The sequence below is a fragment of the Onychomys torridus genome, chromosome 4, assembly GCF_903995425.1.
Source record: "Onychomys torridus chromosome 4, mOncTor1.1, whole genome shotgun sequence".
NCBI lineage: Eukaryota > Metazoa > Chordata > Mammalia > Rodentia > Cricetidae > Onychomys > Onychomys torridus.
In genome coordinates, this window is record NC_050446.1 from 96572394 (window position 1) to 96596241 (window position 23848).

Below are 23848 nucleotides of genomic sequence, written 5' to 3' on the forward strand. Positions count from 1 at the left end.
TTAAGTGCTCAAACAAACAGAAAATGACAAGTATGAGTTTACATGTGTCTAATTAAAAGTAGTGCAGTACAAGGCCTGCACACAAATAAAAATTTAACGTATAAGAATTAATTGATAGATCCATAAGATTTTTACATGGCTTCCCTACTAATTGACAGAGAATCGGACAATATGAGTAGTTTGACCCAATAAACATATATATAGAACGCATAAGAGCATTTCTTTTTAAAGATATAACCTCATGGGCTATATACTGCCATTATAAAGTAAATGCTAACAAACTTCAAGATTTGATCAAACAGACCAGTGTTTTATTTGAATGCAGCTAAGCCATGAATATTAGAATTAGAAAATCATATGTATTTGGAAATTTTAAGATATATCACTGTGTATAGCTATGCCTGCCTGTAATCTTCACATTTGGGGGTTGAAACATAGGATCACAAGTCTGAGGCTTGCTTGTAAATAATATGGAGACTCTCTCAAAAACAAACAAAAGAGTCAAATAACCCACTTTAAAAAATGTTCTACTGAAATCTGAGAATAATTTGAACCAAGCAATTAATAAGAAACGACATCTCAAAAAACCTGTGACCCTCAGTTTAAGAGGAACGCCCTAGCCTGGCCCTCTAGGCTGAGAATTTGGTGTCTGGGTGTGTTCTATGCTGACCCTGAGTCCCTTTCACTGAGTTCCATCCTCAACAATATATAAACTGGACATAGTGACCCAGGCCTGCCATCACAACACTCTGAAGGAGGAGGCAGGAGAACCGGAAATTCAAGGCCATATTCAGTTGAAGTTCAAGACCAGCTTAGGTTATAAGGGACTGTCTCAAAATGACGAAAAAAAATATATATAAGAGAGTAGCAAGACGGCTCTGCTGCTGAAAGCTCTTGCCACCAAGCTTGACCACTTAAGTTCAATCCCCGGAAGCCACATGGTGGAAGTAAAGAACCAGCTCTTGAGAGCTGTTCTCTGACCTGCACACACACATTCCCCAAAATAAATACAAACGAAAATGATACCACCACTACATTTAAAAATAATTCTTGGGGTGGGAGAGATGGCTCAGGGTTTAAGAGCACTGACTACTCTTCCAGAGGACCCACGTTCCAGAGGACCTGGTGTTCAATTCCCAGCACCCACCTGGTGGCTCACGAGGGCCTGGAACTCCACTTCAGTGTCTTCTTCTTGCCTCAGTGGGCCAGCCGGTAATTCCGGCAGTTTATAGGTGCATCAGCACCCTACTCCATAGCAAGGTCCGAGCCATCCTGGATTATCTGAAACGTTCTAAAACATACGATATATATTACATACATCACACACGCACACGCGCACGCACACACACACACACACACACACACACACACACACACACACACGCACACACACACGCGCACGCACGCACGCACGCATTTATTACTCAGTGTTTCTAACTCACCAGGTCCCCCGGACTTCGCCCTCCGTGGCTATTCGCTCAACTATGGGAGTTAGCATGTCTTGCTCTGCTCCCCGAGGCCTTTCCCGCCCTTTCCTTTTGGGAACCAATCATCAAGCTTGGTTTCGGACCAATCAGCGGTCTCGGCTCTAGGCCCCGCCCAGGAGCCCTGGAGGCCGGCGGCGCCATGTTCCGGGGGCAGCGTGGTTGGTTCTGCCGCAGCGTCAGTCAGGACTTGCGGCAGCTCTGGGGTAGGGAGGTGGGCGGGGCGGGGCGGGGCGGGGCGGGGCGTGGGAGCCAGTGTGTCCCCGGGAAGCCCTCCTCCCGCGCCAGGGTTGGGGTGCTTGCCCTGCCCCGCGCTCGCACGTGCGCTTGCCTCCACAGTGGATGAAGGCGGGACCGTCAGCGATGCCCAGGCCGCCGACTTCCTGTTCAGCTGTGATGCCTCGCACCCGGACACGTTGAGGTACCCCAGGGCCACCCGTTAGAGCCACGCGTAGAAGTGGCGGTCCAGCTGTCCCCACTGGGGACCAGCAAGTTCGTTAGGAGGGCTGCCTCTCTCCTTTTCTTTCCTTCCCCCCTCGCCTTCTACCTGTCCCTCCGCTCTCTAAGGGAATCCTGGTTTTGAATGTCCAGCAGTCACGACATCACCTCTACACCGGAGTACGTCCTGAGTTCTGCAAGCTGAAAATCTAACCTCCCCCCCCCCCCTTTTTTGTCTATTTTCTCTGAGACGGGCTCTTGCAATGTAGCCCAGGCTAGCCTTGCACCTCATGCTCTTCCTGTCTTGGCGTACTAAGTCCCAAGATTTCAGGCACGTGTCAAGACTGGGCCTTCTGGCATCCTAACCAACTTCTGTAACCACGAATGAATTGGTACCTAATACCATGGGACAGGCCCCGGTAACAGTACTTCCTCCTCATTGCTGCTTTTACTGGTACTGTATTTACCCCTTGCCAGGACCTCACAGGAACTTCTAAGAGACCACTTTGTCTCCATGTGTGCCCTCGCCCCACTACCTACAGAGTTAGATTTAGCTAAAGCCTCTTTTAATTTCCCAAGTCTTTTGTAGTCTAGGCAACATTAAGTGTCATTATTGTTCCTTCATGTATGTCTTTTATTCCTAATGTCTTTCTTCTCTCCCTCTTTTCACAGGCCTAGAAAAGATGTTTTCTGTATGTGAAGGCTTTTCTAACTGCTTGCCCACTCTACCTCAGAATTAATTGCTTTCTTTTCATGGCAGTAACTATGAGTAACACTCCTTGGGCTGCTGGCTTTCAGTCCACTGTTGATGGCCAGCTGACTACTGTTTTAGGTCTTTTGTAAATTTATATAATCATTTACCCACTCTAAAGCTGAGATTTGCCTACACGTAGGTCCTCAAACTAATAGACCTGAAATTTATTCATTCTTGCCAGGAAAAAAGGACCATTATAAATGTATTCTTTAATGTTAGCAGTAATCCTACTGAAGTTATTTGTTTTTTTTTTTTGAAAGGTTGAATGCATTCCTGTCTATTTCATAACCTAGAAGATTTCCTTTCTTCTAGAATATATCAGAGCCTCGAGTACATAGAAGATAATGCTACAGTTTTTCATGCCTTCTATCTTTCTGCGGTAGCTAATACTGAGATGAAAAGCTCAGTGGCCTTGGGCCATTTTGTTCTTCCTCCTGCATGTTTGCAAAAAGGTTAGCAAAAATCATGAATCTATCTGTTTGCCAAATCCAGCCAATCCCTTTTAAGATAACCAAATTTAATTTTACCAATCTCCGTTCTCAATTGGATATTTTATGGGTTTTTATTGTTTTTATTTTTGACAATGTCTCCTGAGTCCTGGGATTGTAGGTGTGAACCACTATACTCACAGAAATTTTTGAGTCATTTAATATAGGTAGAATAAATATGGACTTGGGAACAGACACCTTGGAGTATTCTGGCTTTCTTCATTTACACACTCAAAGTTCTCTTTGTTTGCCAAGTCACAACCCAGGTGCTTGAATTCAATGGTGAATAAGACAGTCAGATATTATCCCAAAAGTCAAGTGCTCACCAGCTGGGATCCAGCACTTAATTTGTTTTTATGGAGTTTTTTTTTTTTTTTTTTCTATTTGTTTGTTTTGTGGCAGGGTCTCACTGTATAGTCCTGGTTGGCCTAGAACTCACTAAATAAACTAGGCTGGCCTCAAATTCACACAGATCCACCTGCCTCTGCCCCCCAAGTGCTGGGATTAAAGATGTGCACCACCATGCCCTGCAGTTTGTGATCTAACATGCTATTCACTTCTTCCAAGTGATTTTGAGGATAAAATGAGATAGTAGATTAAGGTATATGACGTGTGGTGAGTATTTAATAAATGTATTGTTTGCTAGTGTTGAATCTCTTCATTCTAATTTTTGTATAAATATTTGTTATAATAGTAAATTAATATTTGTATTTTTCATTATCCTTTTGAAAATACTCCCACATTATCTCAACAACTGCAGGAACAGTCAGTAAACTGCTTTTGAGATTCGTCATTTCAGTCTTTCTGCTTGGAACACGGTCTTAGCATGTTTGTCCAAAGCTTGACCTGGGTTATCTACCCAGCCTTATATATCTCAGTTTCGTAGGTCTTTCATTAGTACTCAGTTCTTGATTAAAATTATTCTGTATGGAGGTGTTTTATGTTGGTGCACCACAGTGGCGCCTGGTACCTGTGCTGGCCAGAAGAGGGCATCAGATCCTGAGGATCTGGAGTTAGAGACAGTTGTGAGCCACTGTGAGGGTTCTAGGAACTGCACCAGGGTCTTCTGGAAGGAAGGCCTTAACCTCTGAGTCATCTCTCCATCCCTAGTCACTCAGTTCTTGGTGAGGATTTTGCTTATCCCATAGTTCTCTGTTCAGTTCCAGAAAGACTAACTAAAGCTGGTCACAGATTTCCAGTGAGGAAAATATTAAACACAAAGCAGAACAAACCAAAAACAGTTATTTTCCTAGATAAATCCTTAGAAACCCCAAAGACTGGTTTCTTGTAACTAGTGTTCCAGCACAACCTAATTATAACACTAAATTGTGTAAGTGGTTATGCAAATAAACTAATGACTTACGGCAAAACTGATTTGTTAAAAAAATAACTACCCTGGAGGGAAAAGGGGTATCTGTAGTTGGTATGTAAAATGAATAAAACATTTCTTAATAATAAAAAAAGAAAAAAAATTTTAATCCGTATCTCTCTCTTCATCCCTTCTATCTAAATCTCTCTTTTTTATTCTTGAGATTGGGTCTTGTTATGTCATGCTGGCTGACCTGGTATTAATTTTGTAGCTCAGGCTAGTTTCAAATTCATGGCTATGAGGATGTCTCAGCCTCATGAGTGCCAAGATTATAGATAGATACTATCATGTCCAGCAACCTTTTGTTTTTGTTTTTTCAAGACAGGGTTTCTTTGTGTAGCTTTGCGCCTTTCCTGGAACTCACGCTGTAGTCCAGGTTGGCCTCGAACTCACAAAGATCCGCCTTCCTCTGCTTCCCAAGGGATTAAAGGTGTGCGCCACCACTGCCTGGCAACTTTTTAAAATTCTGAGACAAGTTTTTGCTATGTAGCCCCAACTGACCTCAAACTCTCTTCAAAAACTATATGTGCCAAAAAGCTGCCTTCAAGGAGATTGTATTATAGCGTGGCTATCCAATTCATTAACCTTATTTTAAATTATAACTCCTATTTTATCTTTGAGTTTAACATCTATTAACATATATTTAAGTCTTTAAAAAATCTGTTTGAGCTGGGCAGTGGTGGCACACACCTTTAATCCCAGCACTTGGGAAGCAGAGCCAGGAGGATCTCTGTGAGTTCGAGACCAGCCTGGTCTACAGAGTGAGATCCAGGACAGGCACCAAAACTATACAGAGAAACCCTGTCTCAAAAAAAAACAACAAAAAAAATCTGTTTGAAATGAAAACATACTCCTTAAAAAAAAAGGTATATTACTGTCTTAGTTAATTTTCCATTGCTGTGCTAAAACACCATGACCAAGGCAACTTATAAAAGGAAGGGTTTATTTGGGACCTACAGTTACAAAGGGATAGGAGTCCATGACCATCATAGTGGGGAGCATGGCAGCAGGCAGGCAGGCAGGCATATGGCTCTGGAGCAGCGCTGACAGCTCACATCTGGACCCACAAACAGGAAGCAGAGACTACTGAGAGTGGCACATGAGATTGGCACAGTCCCTTGAAATCTCAGATCCACTGCCAGTAACATACTTCGCCAATGAGGATCCTTCCTTAACAGTTTCACCAGTAACATACTTCCTCCAGTGAGGATCTATTCCAAACAGTTCCACCAACTGGGGCCCAAACATTCAGACATGAGCCTGTGGGGCCATGCTCATTCAAACCAGGATATCGTACTTATCTACTTAGGGCAGTATGGCCTAGTAGATGTGTAACATGCCACTGTGAACTATGCGAGTTTAAAAGGTTTTGGTAGCCATATTAAAAATATATGGGCAAAATTAATTTTAAAATTATATTTCATTTAACCTAATATTGAAAAGATTTCAATATGTAATCAGTATGAAAATTATTAAAATATTTTATATTCCTTCTGATACCAGATATTCAAAATCCAGGGCTTATTTTACACTTACACCATACCTCAGTTTGACTAAGCATACATTTACATTGCTACCATATTGGTCAGCAAAAGTCTAGTGTAATTAGACCCTTTTGTCCTCCAGTGGGCTGTTGTGGAGAATTTTGAGACTATTAAGATAGTAAAAGTCACCAGGCAGTGGTGGTGCATGCCTTTAATCCCAGCACTTGGGAGGCAGAGCCAGGTGGATCTCTATGAGTTCGAGGCCAGCCTAGGCTGCCAAGTGAGTTCCAGGAAAGGCACAAAGCTATACAGAGAAACCCTGTCTCAAAAAATAAAAACAGAAAAACAACAAGATGATAAAAGTCACCAGACATAGACATTGCTTATCTACTTTTTAGTAAAATAAATTTATTCTTGAGAAACCCAGCTCTACACACTCAACAATTTTATACATTTTATTATGATAGTTGTCTTATTTTTTAATACTTGGCATAATGGAGACATATCTCTAATGAAGTAATATATACTAGTAGAAGAAAGTAAGGGCAGGGAAATGGCTCAGTGGGTAAGAGAATTTGCCTAGCATAGGGACCTGAATTTGAATTCCTAACATCCACATGAAAAGCTAGGCATGATCATGAGTGCCTGTAACCCCAGCAGTTGGAGGATGGGGACAGAGAGACCCCAGGATCTAGCTGAACCAACAAGTTTCCAGTTCATTGAGAGACCCTGTCTGAAGGCAATAAGACAGAGAAAAATACTCAGTGCTCTCTGGCCTCTGCATGCTATATACAGGTATCGGTATCTGCATGTTCATATGCATCAACCACATATACTTACACAACAAACACACATGCACCCCCCCCCATACCAAGAAAAAGTCTATAATAGTGATTATCATAGTGTACTGGAATCATCTGGAGAGTGGATTGGAAATTTTAATTACTGGGCTTTTCAATGCCTTGGTTCAGTGGGAATCTGGTTATTTTGGTTCAAGTAGAATAAACATAACCTACAAGTTTCAAACATTATGCAAAATCCAGAAATTACTTTTAAAAATATTGAACTTGTTTTTCTCACTACAGAAATACGAAGAAAAATTGGTAGTTTTATTTGGGAACAAGATGAAAATGTTCTGATAGAAAAGGTAAGAGGAAATTAAAATACTTGATTGGGATGTGCAGTTTCAAAAATTTTGAAGGCAGTATTATAACTTGTGACATATGCATCAATGAGCCAGATTAAGGAATTGAAAGAGTATGCTTTTATTGAGTGTTATCTGGTTTGACATTGTTTTTACATAGTGCAATGCAATGGAAAAACAGAATTATTTTGTATAAATGAAAACTATTCTTATAAGAAACTCAAGTGCAGGCTTAGCATGCAGGAAGCCTTGGCTTTAGTTCTCAGCCCAGCATAAAAACCAGACATGGTGCCATACACTTCTAATCCTAACATTTGGGAGACAGGGGCAGGAGGATTAGAAGTTCAAGAAAGCCTGTCAAATAAAATAGAAAGAAAAAGAAGAGAAACTTAAGGGTTGGGGTAGAACAAAGTGGCAGAATGCCTCCTTAGCACACAATTCCTTCGGTTCAATTCCTAGGACTAGAAAAATAAATAAGTTAGTAATATAGAGTAACAATAGGTGCCTGGAATTTGCCGGTGTAGATTCTGATGAACTCTCGTGCTGTATTGCTTGTTAAATGTTTTGAGGACTATTCCTTAATATACGTGCAGTATTGCATTTTAGCTTTCGTCATTCTACTTAAATTTGTCTGTATTTTTGACTTCAAAATCCTTATGCAATAGACAAATATGGATAATTTCAGTATCAAAAGAAGACAGTAATAGATGATACATTATATAAAAAGGAATCAATTAGTTCATAGTGATAATCCAGAAGCAGAAAGAAAAGAAGACGGGAAGAAAAGAAAGAAGAAGAAAGTGGTATAAGGAAAACTTCATTATAGCAGTAGCAGCTAATAGAGGTAGAAAGGATGATAACATAGAGGATCCTCCCCTGTGCCAGCAGGATGGCTCAGTGAGTAAAAGTACTTGCTGCACAAGCCTGATGACCTGGGGAGGTTCCATAGAGGAAGGGGAGAACCAACGCCAGCAAGATGTCCTCTGACCTCCAACACACACAATTAAAATAAAAAATATGCATTCTGTAACTGCCAATATAAAATTGATTTAGAAAGAGCCATTAATAGATGTAAAAACTATGATCCCGAATTATTACCCACAGATTACTTACTAATTACAAAGGCAAGCAATATCTGCAAATGGACAGATCTAGAAGATACTACTTTAACCAAATGATCAAATTGGTGTCACTAGTGCTGGAATAACCTCTAATTATGCTTAGTCTGTTGTGTTGTAATAAAAACACAATATTGTCTATGCTGTATTCTTATTCAAAAGCTTACTCGAGATCCAATTATGAATTAATCACATGAATCCAGGAAGTGACTATGCCACAGTCAGTCAGCTGGCCTGACCTCTATAGCAGCTGTCGCACCAAAGGCAAAAGGATCGTTCTAAACTGAGATACAACAGCCAAATGTGATATATAAACCTTGATCAGATTCTATATAGAGATATTTTTAACATAAAAGAAGCATTTTTAACATAACATGGTGTTTAATCCCAGCTGGCCTTTAATCCCAGCACTTGGGAGGCAGAGGCAAGCAGAGCTCTGTGAGTTACAGGCTAGCCAGGGCTTCATAGTGAGACCCTGTCTCAAAACAACAAAAAAGGCATTTTGAGAGCAAGTGGCAAAACTGGTGGGATATTAGATAATAATGATTTGTTAAATTTTCTTAAGTATGCTAATGGTATTATAAAGATAAAATATATTTATAAGAAATTCTTGCTAGATCTTAAGAAATAGAAATGTTATATTTTCAAATGGTCTCACAAAAACTGAAGAAGAGCACACTCAAAGTAGCAAAAATATCTTTAAGTGCAAGGTATTGTACTATTTTATTTTTAAAAACTTATCAGTATGTTATTTTTTTCAGACTGAAAAAGTTGAAAAAAATCTATATTCCCACAGCCAAGTAATTAATTTATATACTTCATATTTTTTCATTAATTAAAATTTTATTTATTTCTTTGTGTGTATGCACATGCCATAATACACATGTAGAAGTCAGAGGACAATTTGGGGAAGCTGGTCCTCTCCCTTCACCCTGTGGGTTATCAGGATTGGCAGCAAGCACTCTTGGTTTCTGAGCTGTCTCACCACTAATTTGTTTTTATTTCTAAGTGTCATCATTTGAAAATCATAGTCTCTTCAGGATCTTAGGCTTGGAGGTGATAAGTTCTGAAAATATCTAATTTCTGATTTGTCAGTGTTTCTATACAAGTGATAATAAGTTTTAAAAATTATTTGCCAATTGTTCAGTATACCAGTACTATGGGATGTAAAAAGAACCTAAAGATCATTTAATTTTATAAATAAAAATGCTGACATAAACAGAAGATGAAAAAATATCTGTCTTAGTACACATTACCATATATTAGCACAACGAAACCAAATTTTCTTAGCCTCAACCTAATTTAATGTCATTTCTGTTAAAAAAAAAGTTAGTATAAGGCTGGGGGGTGGCTCAGGGGAGGACCAGAATTCAGTATACCACTGAACTCCCAACACCTGTGTCAGGTGCCTGTAACTGTAGCTCCAGGGGTTCTAACGAGCCCTTCTGGCCTCTGTGGGCACTTGCATGCATGTGACATACATTTACACAGACACACAGGCAGACAGATAAATAAAAATATTAATAACATACTTTTATTGATTATTGGCTAGACATTATTTGATAAAGGATCTTGTCAATTCCTTTAAAGTACTTACCAATGTTGAATATTAGCTAATTATAATAATGTAACCACATAATATATAGGGAAAATTTATTATCTAAATATGGAATTTCATATGATATTCTGTTAAATACATTAGGTATAAGCATCTGAGTCATTTTTTACAAATGTTTTGGAAAAACGTAATATACTTTTAGTTTTGTTACGGCTTCAGAGTAAACATATCTCTGTCACCATTGCTTTAAAATGGAAACAATTCATTCAGCTTTTTTTTTTTTTTTTTTGATGTGTAAGTAGGAGAGTCCTGAAGTCAAGGAAATTAAGAAAGTCTTTAAGTTTGTAATGTTTGATTTTTTTTCCTTTCTTTCTTCCTTCCTTTCTGTATTTTCCTCTTCCCTCAAACAAAGTTCAGTTACCTGCTACAAGTGTAGCTGACATTTAGAGTTCTGGTTTTCCTTCTTTATACTCTTCTAAAAGCGTGATTATATGAGTATATATACAAAATTTCATAGGCTTCCATACCAGGTTACAATGACTAGAACTAGAAGAGTAAGTTTAAATAGCCTTTGATTATATTTTAATAATTTAAAAATTAATGATTAGGTAGTTAGTGAGCTAAACTTTACAAAGGTGATTTCTTTTGCTGTTTGCAGCATGACAGAATGCCATCAAATGAGAGGGGAAGCAGTGAGCCAACCACAGAACACAAGAAAGAGTTGTCTGAAAGGTAGGGAGTTACTCTGCTTCAGTGCTATTCAAATCTAATGGAGAAATCTTTGAGCTTGATTGTGGATTTATTTTAGTTTCACAGTTCCTCTGAGATTAATATTATTATCACCATTCCCATTAATAGAAAAAGAGATCTAAGATAAAAAAGATTAATTTGTCCAAAGTCATATGAACTTTTATTAGAAAGAGTTGGAGTGAGGCTTGAGAGATGGCTCCGTGGTTAAGAGCACTTGTTGCTTTTATAGGGTGCCTGCATTTGATTCCAGCACCCACATGGTGGCTCACAACCATCAGTTACCCCAGTTCCAAGGAATACGACACTCTCTTCTGACCTCTGAGAGCACCAGGCACAAATGTGGTGCACATGCAGGCAAGACACTCATGCACATAAACAAAAATAAATAAATACATAACAAAATAAGGTGATGAACTGTTGATGAAGTCACCTAATATCAACCTTTGGCCTCCACATGCATGTTCGTATATGTGCGCACTCATACTAACACTCACACAAATATACATGCATACATGACAAAATGCCAGGCACGGTACTTTTTTAAGTATAGTTTTGGCACGATAGGGGTTAAGATGAGCACTAGGCTACATAGGAAGACTCTGTCACATTAAAAACAAACACCAATTATGTGAATATGCCCTAGGTTTCTGCCTTTTTTTCTTTTTCTTTTTCTTTTTCTTTTTTTTTTTTTCAAGACAGGATTTCACTGTCACTGTGTAACCCTGGCTGTCCTGGAACTCACTCTGTAGACCAGGCTGGCCTTGAACTAGCAGAGATCTGCCTGCCTCTTCCTTCAAGTGCTGGAATTAAAGGTGTGCATCACCACTGCCCAGCTTTGCCTTTTATTTTTCAATTTCCCTTTTTTAATTAGGAATTTCATAGTGCATGTAATGAATTTTGATCAAATCCACCCTCACCCCCTCCTCTAATTCTTTAACTCCCCTCTTTCCCTCAGTTTCATGTATTCTCTCTCTGTGTAGTCTTGGCTGTTCTGGAACTCACTATGTAGAGCAGGTTGGCTTCAGACTCACAGAGATCCACCTGCCTCTGCCTTCTGAGTGCTGGGATTAGAGGTGTGTGCCACCACTGCCTGGTACTTCTTGCTTTAAAAACCCGCTGGGTCTACTTAGTGCTGCTTCTATGTGTATGAGTATTGGGCCATCTACAGAGCATGAGCAGCCTTTCAAGGGCTGCATCCCTAAAGAAAACTTATCTCACTCTTGTAGCAGCTCTCTGTGGCCAACAGCTTCTCAGCTAGAGTTGAGGCTTCATGAGCCCCTCCTCTACCCATGTTGGGATTTTGGCTGGCTTGATCTTGTGTAGTGGCATGTTGTCATAGCCACTGTGAGTTCATGTGTTCAGTAGCCCTGACACGTTATGCTAGAGAACTCCACTACCTCTGTAGAGCCATTTCTTTGTGGAACCACCAGATGGTGGAATATGAACATAAATAAAATATACCCTGAAATACATGTATGAAGCATTACTTACTAAATGATAACAAACACATACTAAAAGGAATGCTATTATCGAACAAATGCTAAGTATTTGTGAGACAAGCAGTTTACAATATTTCATTTGATTCTCACCACCTAGATATGCAATCAGTCCCATTCATTTTACAATTGAGAAAACAGATCTGAAGAGCTAAGTAATTTACTCAGTTTTATTCAGAAAGTACAGCTGAATTTGAAACCATGTGGAGTCCAAACTTTCAACCATTGTGCTATTTTCCTTTCCCCAAATATTCCTCAAATTCTAAAGCCATGTGCATTTTAACTTTTTGTTGTTGTTTTAAATTATTTAAAAATAAATATCATATGCTGGGGATGTAGCTCAGTGTTAGAGGGGGTACCTAGTATGCATGGAGCTCTGGGTATGATCCCTAACACTGCATAAACCAGGTATACTGATGTATGCCTGTAATCACAGCACCCTGGAGGTGAACACAGTATTAGAAGTTCAAAGTTAAACTCAGCTACATAGCTAGTTTGAGGCCAACCTGGGCTTTATGAAACCCTATTTCAAAAGTGCCAAAATTTTAAAAATGCTAATTCATGAAAATAAGACATACAGAAAAGAATAAAGGAAATTTAAATCAGAAATAATTCTCCCACTGAGCTGTATATATCTCTCTTCTCTTACAATAAGACACAGTTTCTAGAGCTGAGGTCCTCTTGAAGTCCCTTAACTTTGCATTTAATATTCTATCAACTCTTTCCCAAGGGGACCCAGCAAGTCATGCTGGGCTGTCTTAGTGTTTTCATTGCGGTGTAGAGACACTCTGACCTTGACAACTCTTAGAAGGAAAATACTTAATTGAGGAGTTCACTTATAGTTTCAGAAGTTCTGTCTCTTATCATGATGGTGGGGAGCATGGCGGTGTGCAGGTAGACATGGTGCTGGCTACATCTTGGCTTGCAGGTAACAGGAAGTCAGCTGACACACTGGGCGGTATCCTGAGCATAGGAAACCTCAAAGCCTGCCCGCACAGTGACATAGTTACTCCAACAACACCACACCACTCAACAAAGCCACACCTCCTAGTAGTGCCACTCCCTGTGAGATTATGGAGGCCAACTGCACTCAAACCACCACACAGGCAGTGGTGGCACACACCTTTAATCCCAGCACTTGGGAGGCAGAGGCAGGCAGAGCTCTGTGAGTTCAATGCCAGAACACCTTTAATTCCAGCACTTGAAGGAAGAGGCAGGCAGATCCCTGCGAGTTCAAGGCCAGCCTGGTCTACAGAGCAAATTCTAGGACTTTCAGGCTATGCAGAGAAACTCTATTTTGAACCCTCCCTCCCCCCAAAAAAAGGAGGGGGACCCATCTAGGCTTGTGTGATAACACAGAGCTTGTTATTCTTTGCTTCAGAGGACAGACTATAGGGGAGGTGTGGGCTGATTTCTTCTAGGCTGCCATCTGGTCTTAAATAGGCAGGCCCATGATCTAAGGTAAACTTTATTTACTTAAGTTATTTAAAAATCTCACTGTATTTCATAGTTTCTCTGACCTTGTTTCTTTTTGTTGTGCTGAAGTATGGTGAATTGTACTAGTTCATAGAGTCTCAATTATTTGAATACTGAATAACAAAAAACTGTGACCATTTATATAATCTACTGTGCTTTTCTTTTGGCATATGCAAGGTTTCACATGTGTATACATATATTGATTATGATGTACATAATAAATTTTTTTTACATTTTTGACAGTGCTGGAAATTGAACCCAGTCTCATGCATGCTAGGGAAAAACCCTACAACTGAGATATATTCCTGGCCCTATGTTATCTTATTATAAATTATTACTGTGCTTTGGGAGATATTGAGATGACCCAGGCCTCTATTCAATAATTGTTTGTTTTGTGAAGTAGCTAAGAAAACCAAAAACAGATATATAAGCTGTGGTCTTTGTTAGTCAGACAAAAGAAAACTTACAACTAATATTTCAGCAAGTAAGTCTAAAACCTGATTAAAGAAGTGTTAACTTATTATATACATTGTCTGGAATAGATCTTCATTTGTAATAAAAATTAAAACATCAAATGTAAATGTGTCCTTCTGTATGTTCCATTTTTATAGTGCAGAGAATGACTTTATAAGGACTCCGGTTGTAGAAAAGCAGATGTACTTCCCTCTTCAGAATTATCCAGTGAACAACATGGTAACAGGTAACCTGAAGTAGAAATTAGCGTTACCTCAGCTAGGGAAGAAGTGGGTAGAACCAAGCTGTTACCAAGCAGAACTTTTCTTTTACCATGGTGATAGGAGAGGTGCCATCCATCTCCTAAAACATCAACCTGCAGAATGGACCAAGCATGGGCTTCATATTTTCTGTGCCAAGGCAGGGGTCTCTAGATAGGAGCGATGCTTACTCTTGTTTGCATGAGACAATTGCAATTTATTTCTGACATTCAGGGATCAGTTCTTTGGTTTTTGTTTTTGTAATGCTGGGGCTTGAACCCAGGGTCTCATACATGCCTAGGATCAGGCTTTTCTGTGGAGCCAGATACAGCTGGGCCCATTCTGTGGACTACTCACCAACCATATAACATGGAACCTCTCCTTTCCTTTGAGACCCATAAGAAGGGACCTTCATTCTGCTGTCTGTATGTTTATGGTGTTAATAATTCTTCTAACAAAAGGTTTCAGATTGGGGGTGGTTCAAGAGATATGCTGAAATGGGTTATTAGAGACTATGGAGTTTATTAGAGAAGTTATTGTCATGGACAGACAGGCAGACAACAGCATGGTGAGGGCTCTGGGGCAGTTCAGGCCCCAACACCAGACACAGACTACATGGGGGAGGTAGAGAGAGAGAACCAGAGCTCCTATGGCAGAAGTGTGGTTTCTCTTTATACTTTCTGAGGATGTGGGAGATTTCCCAGGCATGAGACACGGAAACGGGAGTAAGCAGGATATACAATCACACCCTCTTTGATGTCAGCTCACCTTCCCAGATGAGAGATCCTAGCACCAGGAAGTCTGTTAGCTGGGGACTTAGCCTGGTGTCTCAGTAAGGGGCCTGTCAGTATCTAAAAGGGGGAGGCTCTGGCAAAGTATGGTGGCCCAAGTAGCAGCTAGATTTTAACATTTCATTGTTACATTTAATAAATCTCTTATCTCAAGGATAGTGTACCTCGGTGTACCATCCCCCTTGAAGCTCAAACTTGAAGCTTTTCATTAAGCACATATTATACCATTGAGTCTTTCCAGTTGGCCTATTGAGGGCAGTGACTCAGCCTGGCCTGTTAGGGCTGCCAGAGTCCAGGCTTTGAACCTGACAAACTCTAGTAACATTGTTGCTGTTTGAATCTTTCTCCCTTAAATGGGTTAAGTTCAATGACAACATGTTAAGTTTCTGAAACTAGAATTAATTGAGGTCTTTAGTTGTAAGAAAACACAAGCTGGAGCTTTGTGTTAGAATAGGGCTTCTCAGTTTGGACATTGTTGGCACTGCTGCCAAACTATTCTCTTACAGAGATGGATGAGTATCAGCTTTGAGCATGGTTGTAAGATGTCTCCCACTGTGTGCCAGCCATACAACTTCTTCCCTACAACTGTGACAACCAAAAGTATCTCCAGACTTTGCCAAGTGGCTCCCAAAATACTTTTTTATTATCATCTCAGTTTAACTATCACTTATTACTATCCACAATAAGACATTCTGATTGATAAATTATATTTGTGATTAGTAGAGGAAAGAAAATCATAACTAATAATTTAAATACCTTACTGACAAAAATTCCAAGCCAAAGGATTCTAATAATTAAATTAAGAACCCAGAATATTTACTGTTTACGTATCTATTGGTATGTAACAGATCTTTTCAGAAATTAACAGTTTAAAGCAATGGCCATGTATCTGGCATGGGTGCTAGTTTCTATACATACAGGCATTTGGAGGTTGAGCAAGAGAAGTACTATGAATCTGTAGCCTGGGCTCCCCAGTGAGTTACTGACCATATTGACTGCAGTGTTGAGACTATCTCCAACAAACAAACTGACCCAGGGCCCTGGGCCTCCAGCTCAGTTGATACAGCGTTTGCGCCATAGGAACTGTTTATGGTGTCACTGGCAGAGGCAAGAGGATAAGAAGCTCAAGGTCATCCTCAACTACAACTAGCAAGTTTGAGCTCAGGTTGGCATACATCAGAGAAAACAAAAACAAAACCAGAATAATGAATGTTTATTATTTATAGTTTCAAAGGGTCAGAGTCCTGGAGTATAGTAACTGATGATTTATTTTAGAGTTCCTTAAATTTTCAGTGAAATTGTCACCAAAGCTACAATCATTCGGAAGCACAACTAGAGGTGGAAAAATCCACGTCAGAGTTTACCCATGAGTGGTACTTGACAGACCTTAGGTCCTTGCTGAGTTTTGGCCAAACACTTTATATTACATGGACTTTCTTTTTAATGCATATGGGTGTTTTGTCTGCATGTATGCCTGTGTACTTGGTATCTCAAGAGACTAGAGTAAGGCACTGGATACCCTGAAACTGGAGCTATACACAGTTGTAAGCCACCATGTGGGTGCTGGGAATCAAACCTGGGTCCTCTGCAAGAGCAGCCAATACTCTTAACCACTATGGACATTTTCATAAAGTCTATTCAAAATATAGTAGCTTATTTCAAAGTAAGAGGTTCAAAAGTAATAAGAGACTATCTAAGTAACAGGGACTATAGGGGTTCAGCCCCTCAATAATCCCCTCCCAGGCTCTGGGAAGAATCTACAACCAGCTGATAATTAATCTTGGATGAAAAGAAATGAATCTATGTACATGAAACTCCTTAGTTCATACACTTTATTATTCTGTGATAGTTTTCTCTCTGCACAGCTTCTATTCTGCTCTCATGTCTAGCTCCTTTCTTGCTTGATTTCTCTCTATATTTATCTACTGTCCCTTCTAGGTTCTATTTTAATTCCTTCATCTAGTTCTGTCCCATCTAGGTTCTCATCCATCTAGTTCTTTCCCATCTCAGCTCCTCTACCATTCCCTTCTCTCTCATCTTGTTCTTCCTCATCTCCCATCTTGTTCCTCTAGTACTCTCTTCTAGCCCTTCAATCTAGTTCTTCCCCATCTCTGTTTGTTCCCTCAAGTTCTTATCCATCTAGTTCTTCCATTCTCTTTTCTCTTCTCTGTCTTTTCTCTTCTCGTGCCCTGGAAGTCCCGGTATAAAAAAGGGAGGGTCCAAACTAAATTGTGTAAAGCTATTACTTAATGTCCATCTGACCTAGGCGGTGTCTCCTTGTGGAATTTATGTTAAGTCAAGAGACTTGCATGTGAGCTGTTATCATTGTTAGTCCTCAGAAGTTGGGCGCCCACCTGGGTGGTGTGCTTCCTGTAGTCCTTGAAAGTGGCTAAGGGAGATATCTGATTCCAGAGAAAGCCTTTCCTGAGGCTGTTATCCAAATTCCTGGAATGTGTATGTTCAGAGAGTGATCAGTCCACACTGTTAGCCCTTCTAGGGGAAAAGTCAATTGGGAAAACTATGAAGGCATACATGATTTTCATAACAGAATATAGCTGATATATAACAAGCCAAGTAACACAAAAAACTCCTTGGGATTTGGCTTCCTCTGGAGGACTTTCCCAGAACTAGCTGAGTTCTTAGGATATATTCCTGCGGCCTGCAGCATCTAAGATAGAATCCAGTCCTTGTTTTCAGAAGTGACATGCCAACACATAGACCAGCCCAAGTAGGAAGTTGCAGACTGACTTTTCTTTCTCACCATCCAGTTCCCAAATAACCACAATGAGACTTGCTATTAATCATAAATGCTCAGCCAATAGTGCAGGCTTGTTACTAGCTAACTCTTACATTTTAAATTAACCCATATTTCTTATCTATGCCCTGCCATGTGGCTCAGTACCTTTTCTCAGTATGGCAAGTTCATCTCCTGCTTCTTCTGCATCTCCTCACTGCTCCTGAGACTTTTCCTCCTCCTCTCCATGTTCTCTTTTTGTCTGCCAGTCCTGCCTAACCTCTACCTGTCCAGCTATTGACCAGTCAGCTTGTTTATTAACCCAGTCGCAGTGACATATATTCAAATAGTGTAAAGGAATATTCCACAAGAAGTAGTCAGGGTTTACACAAGTTTGTGAATACCAAGAGATGGTGATCACTCCTTCAAGGCCTTCTTAGAGATGTTGTCAACATAAGAAACAGCTCTGACCTCACAGAGGATAAGAGGTCATTTATTTGTAGCCACATGTGAGTGACCGTGACTTAGGAACAAAGATTCAGGTTTCCCCAAATTCCATGCTCCAACATGGTAACTGTTTCATGAAGTTGTTATTTTATATTTAAAATTTACCTATTACTGTTGTGTATATGTACATGCTGGTACATGATATTATGTATATGGGCTCATTTGCCACAGTGTACATGTGGAGACCAGGGGACAACCTTAAAGGGAATTAGTTCTCTTTCTACCATATGGGTACCAGGAACTGGACTCAGGTCATCAAGCTTGGCAGCGAGTGACTTTACTCACGGAACCATCTCCTCTGCCCAGAAACAGGCATTATCTAAAATACAAGCTTGCTTTGTCTGTAGTCCTAAGAGTTGCTTTGGGACTGAACACCTGATTCGAATACCTGATTTTCAATGGGCTGACCATAGTATTTTTTTTTTTCGAATTTTTGACATGGTATAACAGATAACTCATTATTTAGGTGACCACACATGTGTACACACACATATATACACACAAACACATACACACAGAGGAGTGGGGTGAGGTGAGGTAAGGGGTGATTAGTGGGAATCATACCCAGAGCCTCATGCATGCTAAGCAGGCATTCAACTAAAAGCTATACCAAATGACCATATTTTCTACCGTTAAAGAAACACAATTTGGCCCAGAAAAGGAAAACAAAGCTAAAATGTAGAGGAAAAACTTGTGATCAATAAGAGACTGATGATAGTTGATTCTGAATAGTGCCAAGTCCCTGTCAGCAGCCGTGTTGAGATGTGATGGGACAGGAAGAGTATGATATAACACCAAAAGCTCAACTGGCCTAGTAGTGTTCTTGATCTCTCTCTCTGTAGCATTCTTCCTTCCAGGCTATGGGGCAGGATCTTCCAGAACAAAGCATCTTATAAGCTACCATCAGTTAGATAAGGGTAGGTTAGATAATTCATGATGATGATGTGAAAAAAAGTCTCACCGCAAATGAAATGAGATATTTTCTAAAAGCTATAAGTGACCATGAAACACAGATTCAGGCTACACCAAATCCCACATCCCTGTGTGGTAACAGTTTGATGAAGTAAAATCATCATAAATGAAGATATTTTATAAATTCATTGGTAGAAACACCAGGCAGGCAGTTGGTTATAGCCCAGCAGGGAATCTCTGTCACAGGCCTTAGGCTGTCTGTGATGTTCTTAGCGTTGGGGTTGGTGGGAGCTCAAGGTCTGCTAAGTTAAGGTAGTGTATTTCAAAAGATTTTACCTGCTGGTCACGAGGATGCTATGTTAGACACAGGTGGGGAAAGGAGTATCTAGTAAGAAGGCTGTAACTTGGCAGCCTCTCTGCAGTCAGACATTCTGACCCATTAGTCAGCCTTGCGAGGGTGCTTTTTCTTTCTGGTAAACTTCTGTTCACAGTGACCATCTCTAAGACAGAAAAGGGGTAACAGAGTTCCTATGAGCTGCCTGGGGGAGGGAAATTCTATGTTATACCTCAGAGAAAGAGGTATTACAAGCCAAAAACTGGATGAAAGCTGATAGCACACTTATCCTGGTAGGAATATATTTGCTAATTAATTCTGTATTTCTTCCCTGATGCCTTTAGAAACATTACATAGTGTATGTGTGAGGAGGTCCCTGCAGGTATTCAGGCAGGGAGCAAACCACACAGGGATAAGAATGGAAACCTGGTGCAGATTGAATTCATCAGCCTGGATCAGACTTCAGGGAGTCTAATGCCAGGCACTTTATTGTAGGCATATTTAAATGCAATAGAATTTGGAAAGGGTCTCCAGGCAACAATAATTCCCATAATTCCAACTCCAGGTGCACGATAAGGCTTAAGGTGCGATTACATAGCAATTCTTTTTACAAAGTACAAGTGACTTTGAGGGTAGGTTGTATAGCTAAAAGGCCTAGAATCTAATGTGGACTCTGACTGATAGCATAGAGATCAGCAGACCATAAAATACATGGGACATCTCCCTTAAAGATGGGTAATGGTCTAGGGAGGGAAGAGTATGGGATAATCATTCTGGGGAGTTAGGGTGAGGTCTGTCCCTTCAGATAGCAAAAATGTCACCAGATTGTTAGCAACCTTCACTCTCAGCTTTCTGGATGGAATGCAGAGTATTCAATTTTATGTCCTCCATTGAGGAGACACCCATGGTTGATTACTGACCCTGGTTCTCTTGGTGCTTCTCTGTGAGTACAAGGCCCTGGTGCCCTCTCTATATGTGTGCAGTAAGCATTTAGAAACCTCACATGGTGTCTGTGCAATAAGCATTTTCTCCACACAGTGCTTATCTATCAGGGAGATCATGGATACATGATGCTTCAAAAAGAGCTAAGGAAGTAGATACCCACGGCTGAAATAAATTAAAGACATTAATTTTCAATGGCCACATTCATAATTTTAAAGTATGGCTTGACTTTATTACTAAAACAATCAAGTTATGTGTATAAACTCTGTTGCTATTGATGGTACTTTTAAAATCAGTCATACTTGGGATCTTCTAGAATTTTTAATGTACAGTGTTTGCTTTTAGATTGCAATTTTAGTATTAGTATAAACCACAAACATTTGTTTATATGTAAAATGTAATCATTCAAATGATAAGTAATTGTTATCAAGTTACTGCTTAAGAGCTTTGAATCCTTCCTTAAGCTCTCTGCATTTAGGCAGGGTTTCTTTTTTGGCATTCATCTCTATTTCAGATTACTGTTATTATAATTTTTATTTAAAAGGTTTTTTCCCATTTTACATACCAACCACAGTTCTTCCTCCCTCCCCTCCTCCTGCTCACCCCCCACCTTCTCCCTATCCCACTCCCATCCACTCCTCAGAGAGTGACTTCCATGGGAAGTCAACAAGTCTGGCATATCAAGTTGAGGCAGGATCAAACCCCTTCCTCCTGTATGGAGGCTGAGCAAGGTATCCCACCTTAGGGAATGGGTTCCAAAAATCCAGTTCATGTACTAGGGATAAATTCTGGTCCTACTGCCAGGGACCCCACATACTGCCCAAGCCACACAACTGTCACCCACACTCAGGGGGCCTAGTTCGGTCCCATGCAGGTACCCCAGCTGTCACTCCAGAGCTATTTCAGATTACTAATGGCATCAAAATGACACCCGTACTTGTGTTGCCTGGCAGCAGTACTGACTTTACTATTAATTTCTCACTAGAGAACACTATCCCCGTTTTTCAGTGCTTGGCGGTGTTGTCTGCTCTGCAGAGCAGATGTGCTGTCTGTGCTGTTGGGTAGCTGGAGAGAGTTCTCAGTGCTTACAGTCTATGCTGGTCATTCCCAGTCATTTTGGTTTTGGTGCTTTAATGTTCCAGCCCCAATATGGACGTTCCACTCTCAATAATCCAAGTTGCTTATCAAGTATCCATGCTTTTCAAAAGAGGAGGCGAGAGTTAAGTGTGTTGGTTCACACCAATAGTCTGAGAATTTAGGAGGCTGAGGATTGTTGAAAGCTTAAGGCCAGCCTGGGCTACAATTGAGGTCCAGTCTAGCCTAGGTTAAAGTGTGAAACCCTGTCTCAAAAAACAATCAAACAGGGCTGGAGAGATGGCTCAGAGGTTAAGAGCACTGGCTGTTCTTCCTGAGGTCCTGAGTTCAATTCCCAGCACCCACATGGTGGCTCACAACCATCTGTAATGAGATCTGGTGCCCTCTTCTGGCCTGCAGGGATACATGCAGGCAGAACAGTGTATGCATAATAAATAAATAAATCTAAAAAAACCAAACAAACAAAAAAGTAGGACAGTGAGGAGGGGAGATGGGTAGAAGAGAAGAGACAAATATGACCGAAAATACAGTGATATATTTGAATGAAGAGGTCATGATAAAAAATCACTTTTGTAAACGAAGGGGAGGGAAGAAAACTGTTAAGGGCTGGGGATAGAGCTCAGTTGGTAGAGTGCCCTGAGTTTGGTCTCCAGTACTACATAGTGGAGCAGGGTGGAACAGGCCTGTAACCTCAGCGCTGGAGAGATGGGAGCAGAAAGATAGGAGTCTAAGGTTGTCCTTTGAGAATCTTCTCACTGGTATTATTTTTCTTTTTAGTTCTTTAAAAAAAGTTCTATAAAAATTTTAACTAATAAGTCAAAGACACTGAAAATAAAATAGTGTGATGAGATTTCAAATGTATCTATCTCTTATCTTTGTAGGTTATATATCAATTGATGCCTTGGAGAAATTCCTTGGAGAATTACATGACTTCATTCCTGGAAGCTCAGGATATTTGGCATATCATGTTCAAAATGAAATTAACATGTCTGCTATAAAAAACAAATTAAAGAGGAAACTAAGTTAAATTGTACTTACATCTGGACATTTATTTTTATAAAATATTATGACATATGTATAATTTAAATGAGAATGGAGAAAGAATTATTTTCTTTCTCAATGTGTGTTCTGAGAAAACTCAGAATTAGTTTGGTTCTCCATTTTGACATATTCACAAATGGTGGGTGCACAAATGTTATGGACTTATTGTCATCCAAACATACTTAAAAGAATTCTCTGTCAAATGCTCTTTTGATTTTGACTTTAGTATTGCACTATATTTTTTCTAGGTTCAGTATTGATAATTCTGGTCACGTTATTTTGATTTTTTAAAAATAGGATGTTTGCTTCTGAACATAGTGAGTCAGGTGCCTTATAGTCCTCATGGTAGAGCATGAGCCCAATACTACGGTGTAGTAGGAATCTTAAAATGTCTTATTAATAAGATCAAACCTGAGGCCAGTTATTGGGGTAAATGCTAGAAGATCAGAGAGACACAGAACAAGCCACAGCTACCTCACCTTGCCAGTTCCTCAGCTGGTCTTGTTTCCTCAGACTGCAAGCTTCTCAGTGCTCATCCACATGAATCTCAGCTGAACTGTGTTGCTCCAAAGCCTGAATGCTTAACCAGCCAAATGGTTCTAGTTTCTGGTCTTTATGCCTTATATAATCTTTCCCTTTCCGCCTCCACTCCCTGGGATGAAAGGTTGGGTTTCTGGGATTAAAGGCATGTATCACCATGCCTGTCTCTTTCTAATGTGGCCTTGAACACACAGAGATCTGCCTAGCTCTGCCTCCCAAGTGCTGGGATTAAAGGCGTGTACCACCACCGCCCAACTTCTGCTATGGCTTGCTCTGACCCATCTTCTAGCCACCATTTCTAGCTCTGTTCTAGTGGCTGTCTGTTCTCTGACCCCAGATAAATTTATTAGGGTGCACAATATTGTGGGGAACACAATACCACCACACTCTGGCTTATGAGGAAGTGAAAACTTGAGAGAGTGTCCTGCCAGAGTGACTAAATGAGGCCCAGCTCAAACTGATTGTTCAGGCTGCTGTTTATCCCCTGTTTTCCTAGATGGTTGTGCTGGAAACTCTCGGTCAGTATTCTGTCCCCTTTTCGAGACAAGGTTTCATTGTGTTACCCAGATTGACTTCTAACTCCTGGGCCTGAGTAATGCTCCTGCCGTAGCATTATAAATAAGCTGAAACTATAGGTGTGTGCCACTGGACCTGGCTTTTCTGCCTTTTAAATGAATCTA

General features: G+C 40.2%; 1 protein-coding gene across 1 annotated transcript; it reads left to right on the plus strand.

The window, feature by feature from the left end:
- Nucleotides 1–1626: 1626 nt before the first annotated feature.
- Nucleotides 1627–22617, plus strand: Terb2 (telomere repeat binding bouquet formation protein 2). Its single transcript, XM_036186286.1, has 7 exons — nucleotides 1627–1690; nucleotides 1824–1905; nucleotides 2989–3128; nucleotides 7103–7164; nucleotides 10496–10569; nucleotides 14171–14259; nucleotides 22469–22617. The coding sequence occupies exons 1-7, from the start codon at nucleotides 1627–1629 to the stop codon at nucleotides 22612–22614; spliced, it is 657 nt and encodes a 218-aa protein (XP_036042179.1). The 3' UTR covers nucleotides 22615–22617.
- The last annotated feature ends 1231 nt before the right edge of the window (nucleotides 22618–23848 follow it).

Bases quoted from the DNA above. Each gene is read 5' to 3' on its own strand.
- Terb2 (XM_036186286.1), top strand. From the start codon at position 1,627: ATGTTCCGGGGGCAGCGTGGTTGGTTCTGCCGCAGCGTCAGTCAGGAC. The intron at 1,906-2,988 runs GTACCCCAGGGC...CCTTTCTTCTAG, and splicing joins TCGCACCCGGACACGTTGAG to AATATATCAGAGCCTCGAGT. The intron at 3,129-7,102 runs GTTAGCAAAAAT...TTCTCACTACAG, and splicing joins TCCTGCATGTTTGCAAAAAG to AAATACGAAGAAAAATTGGT.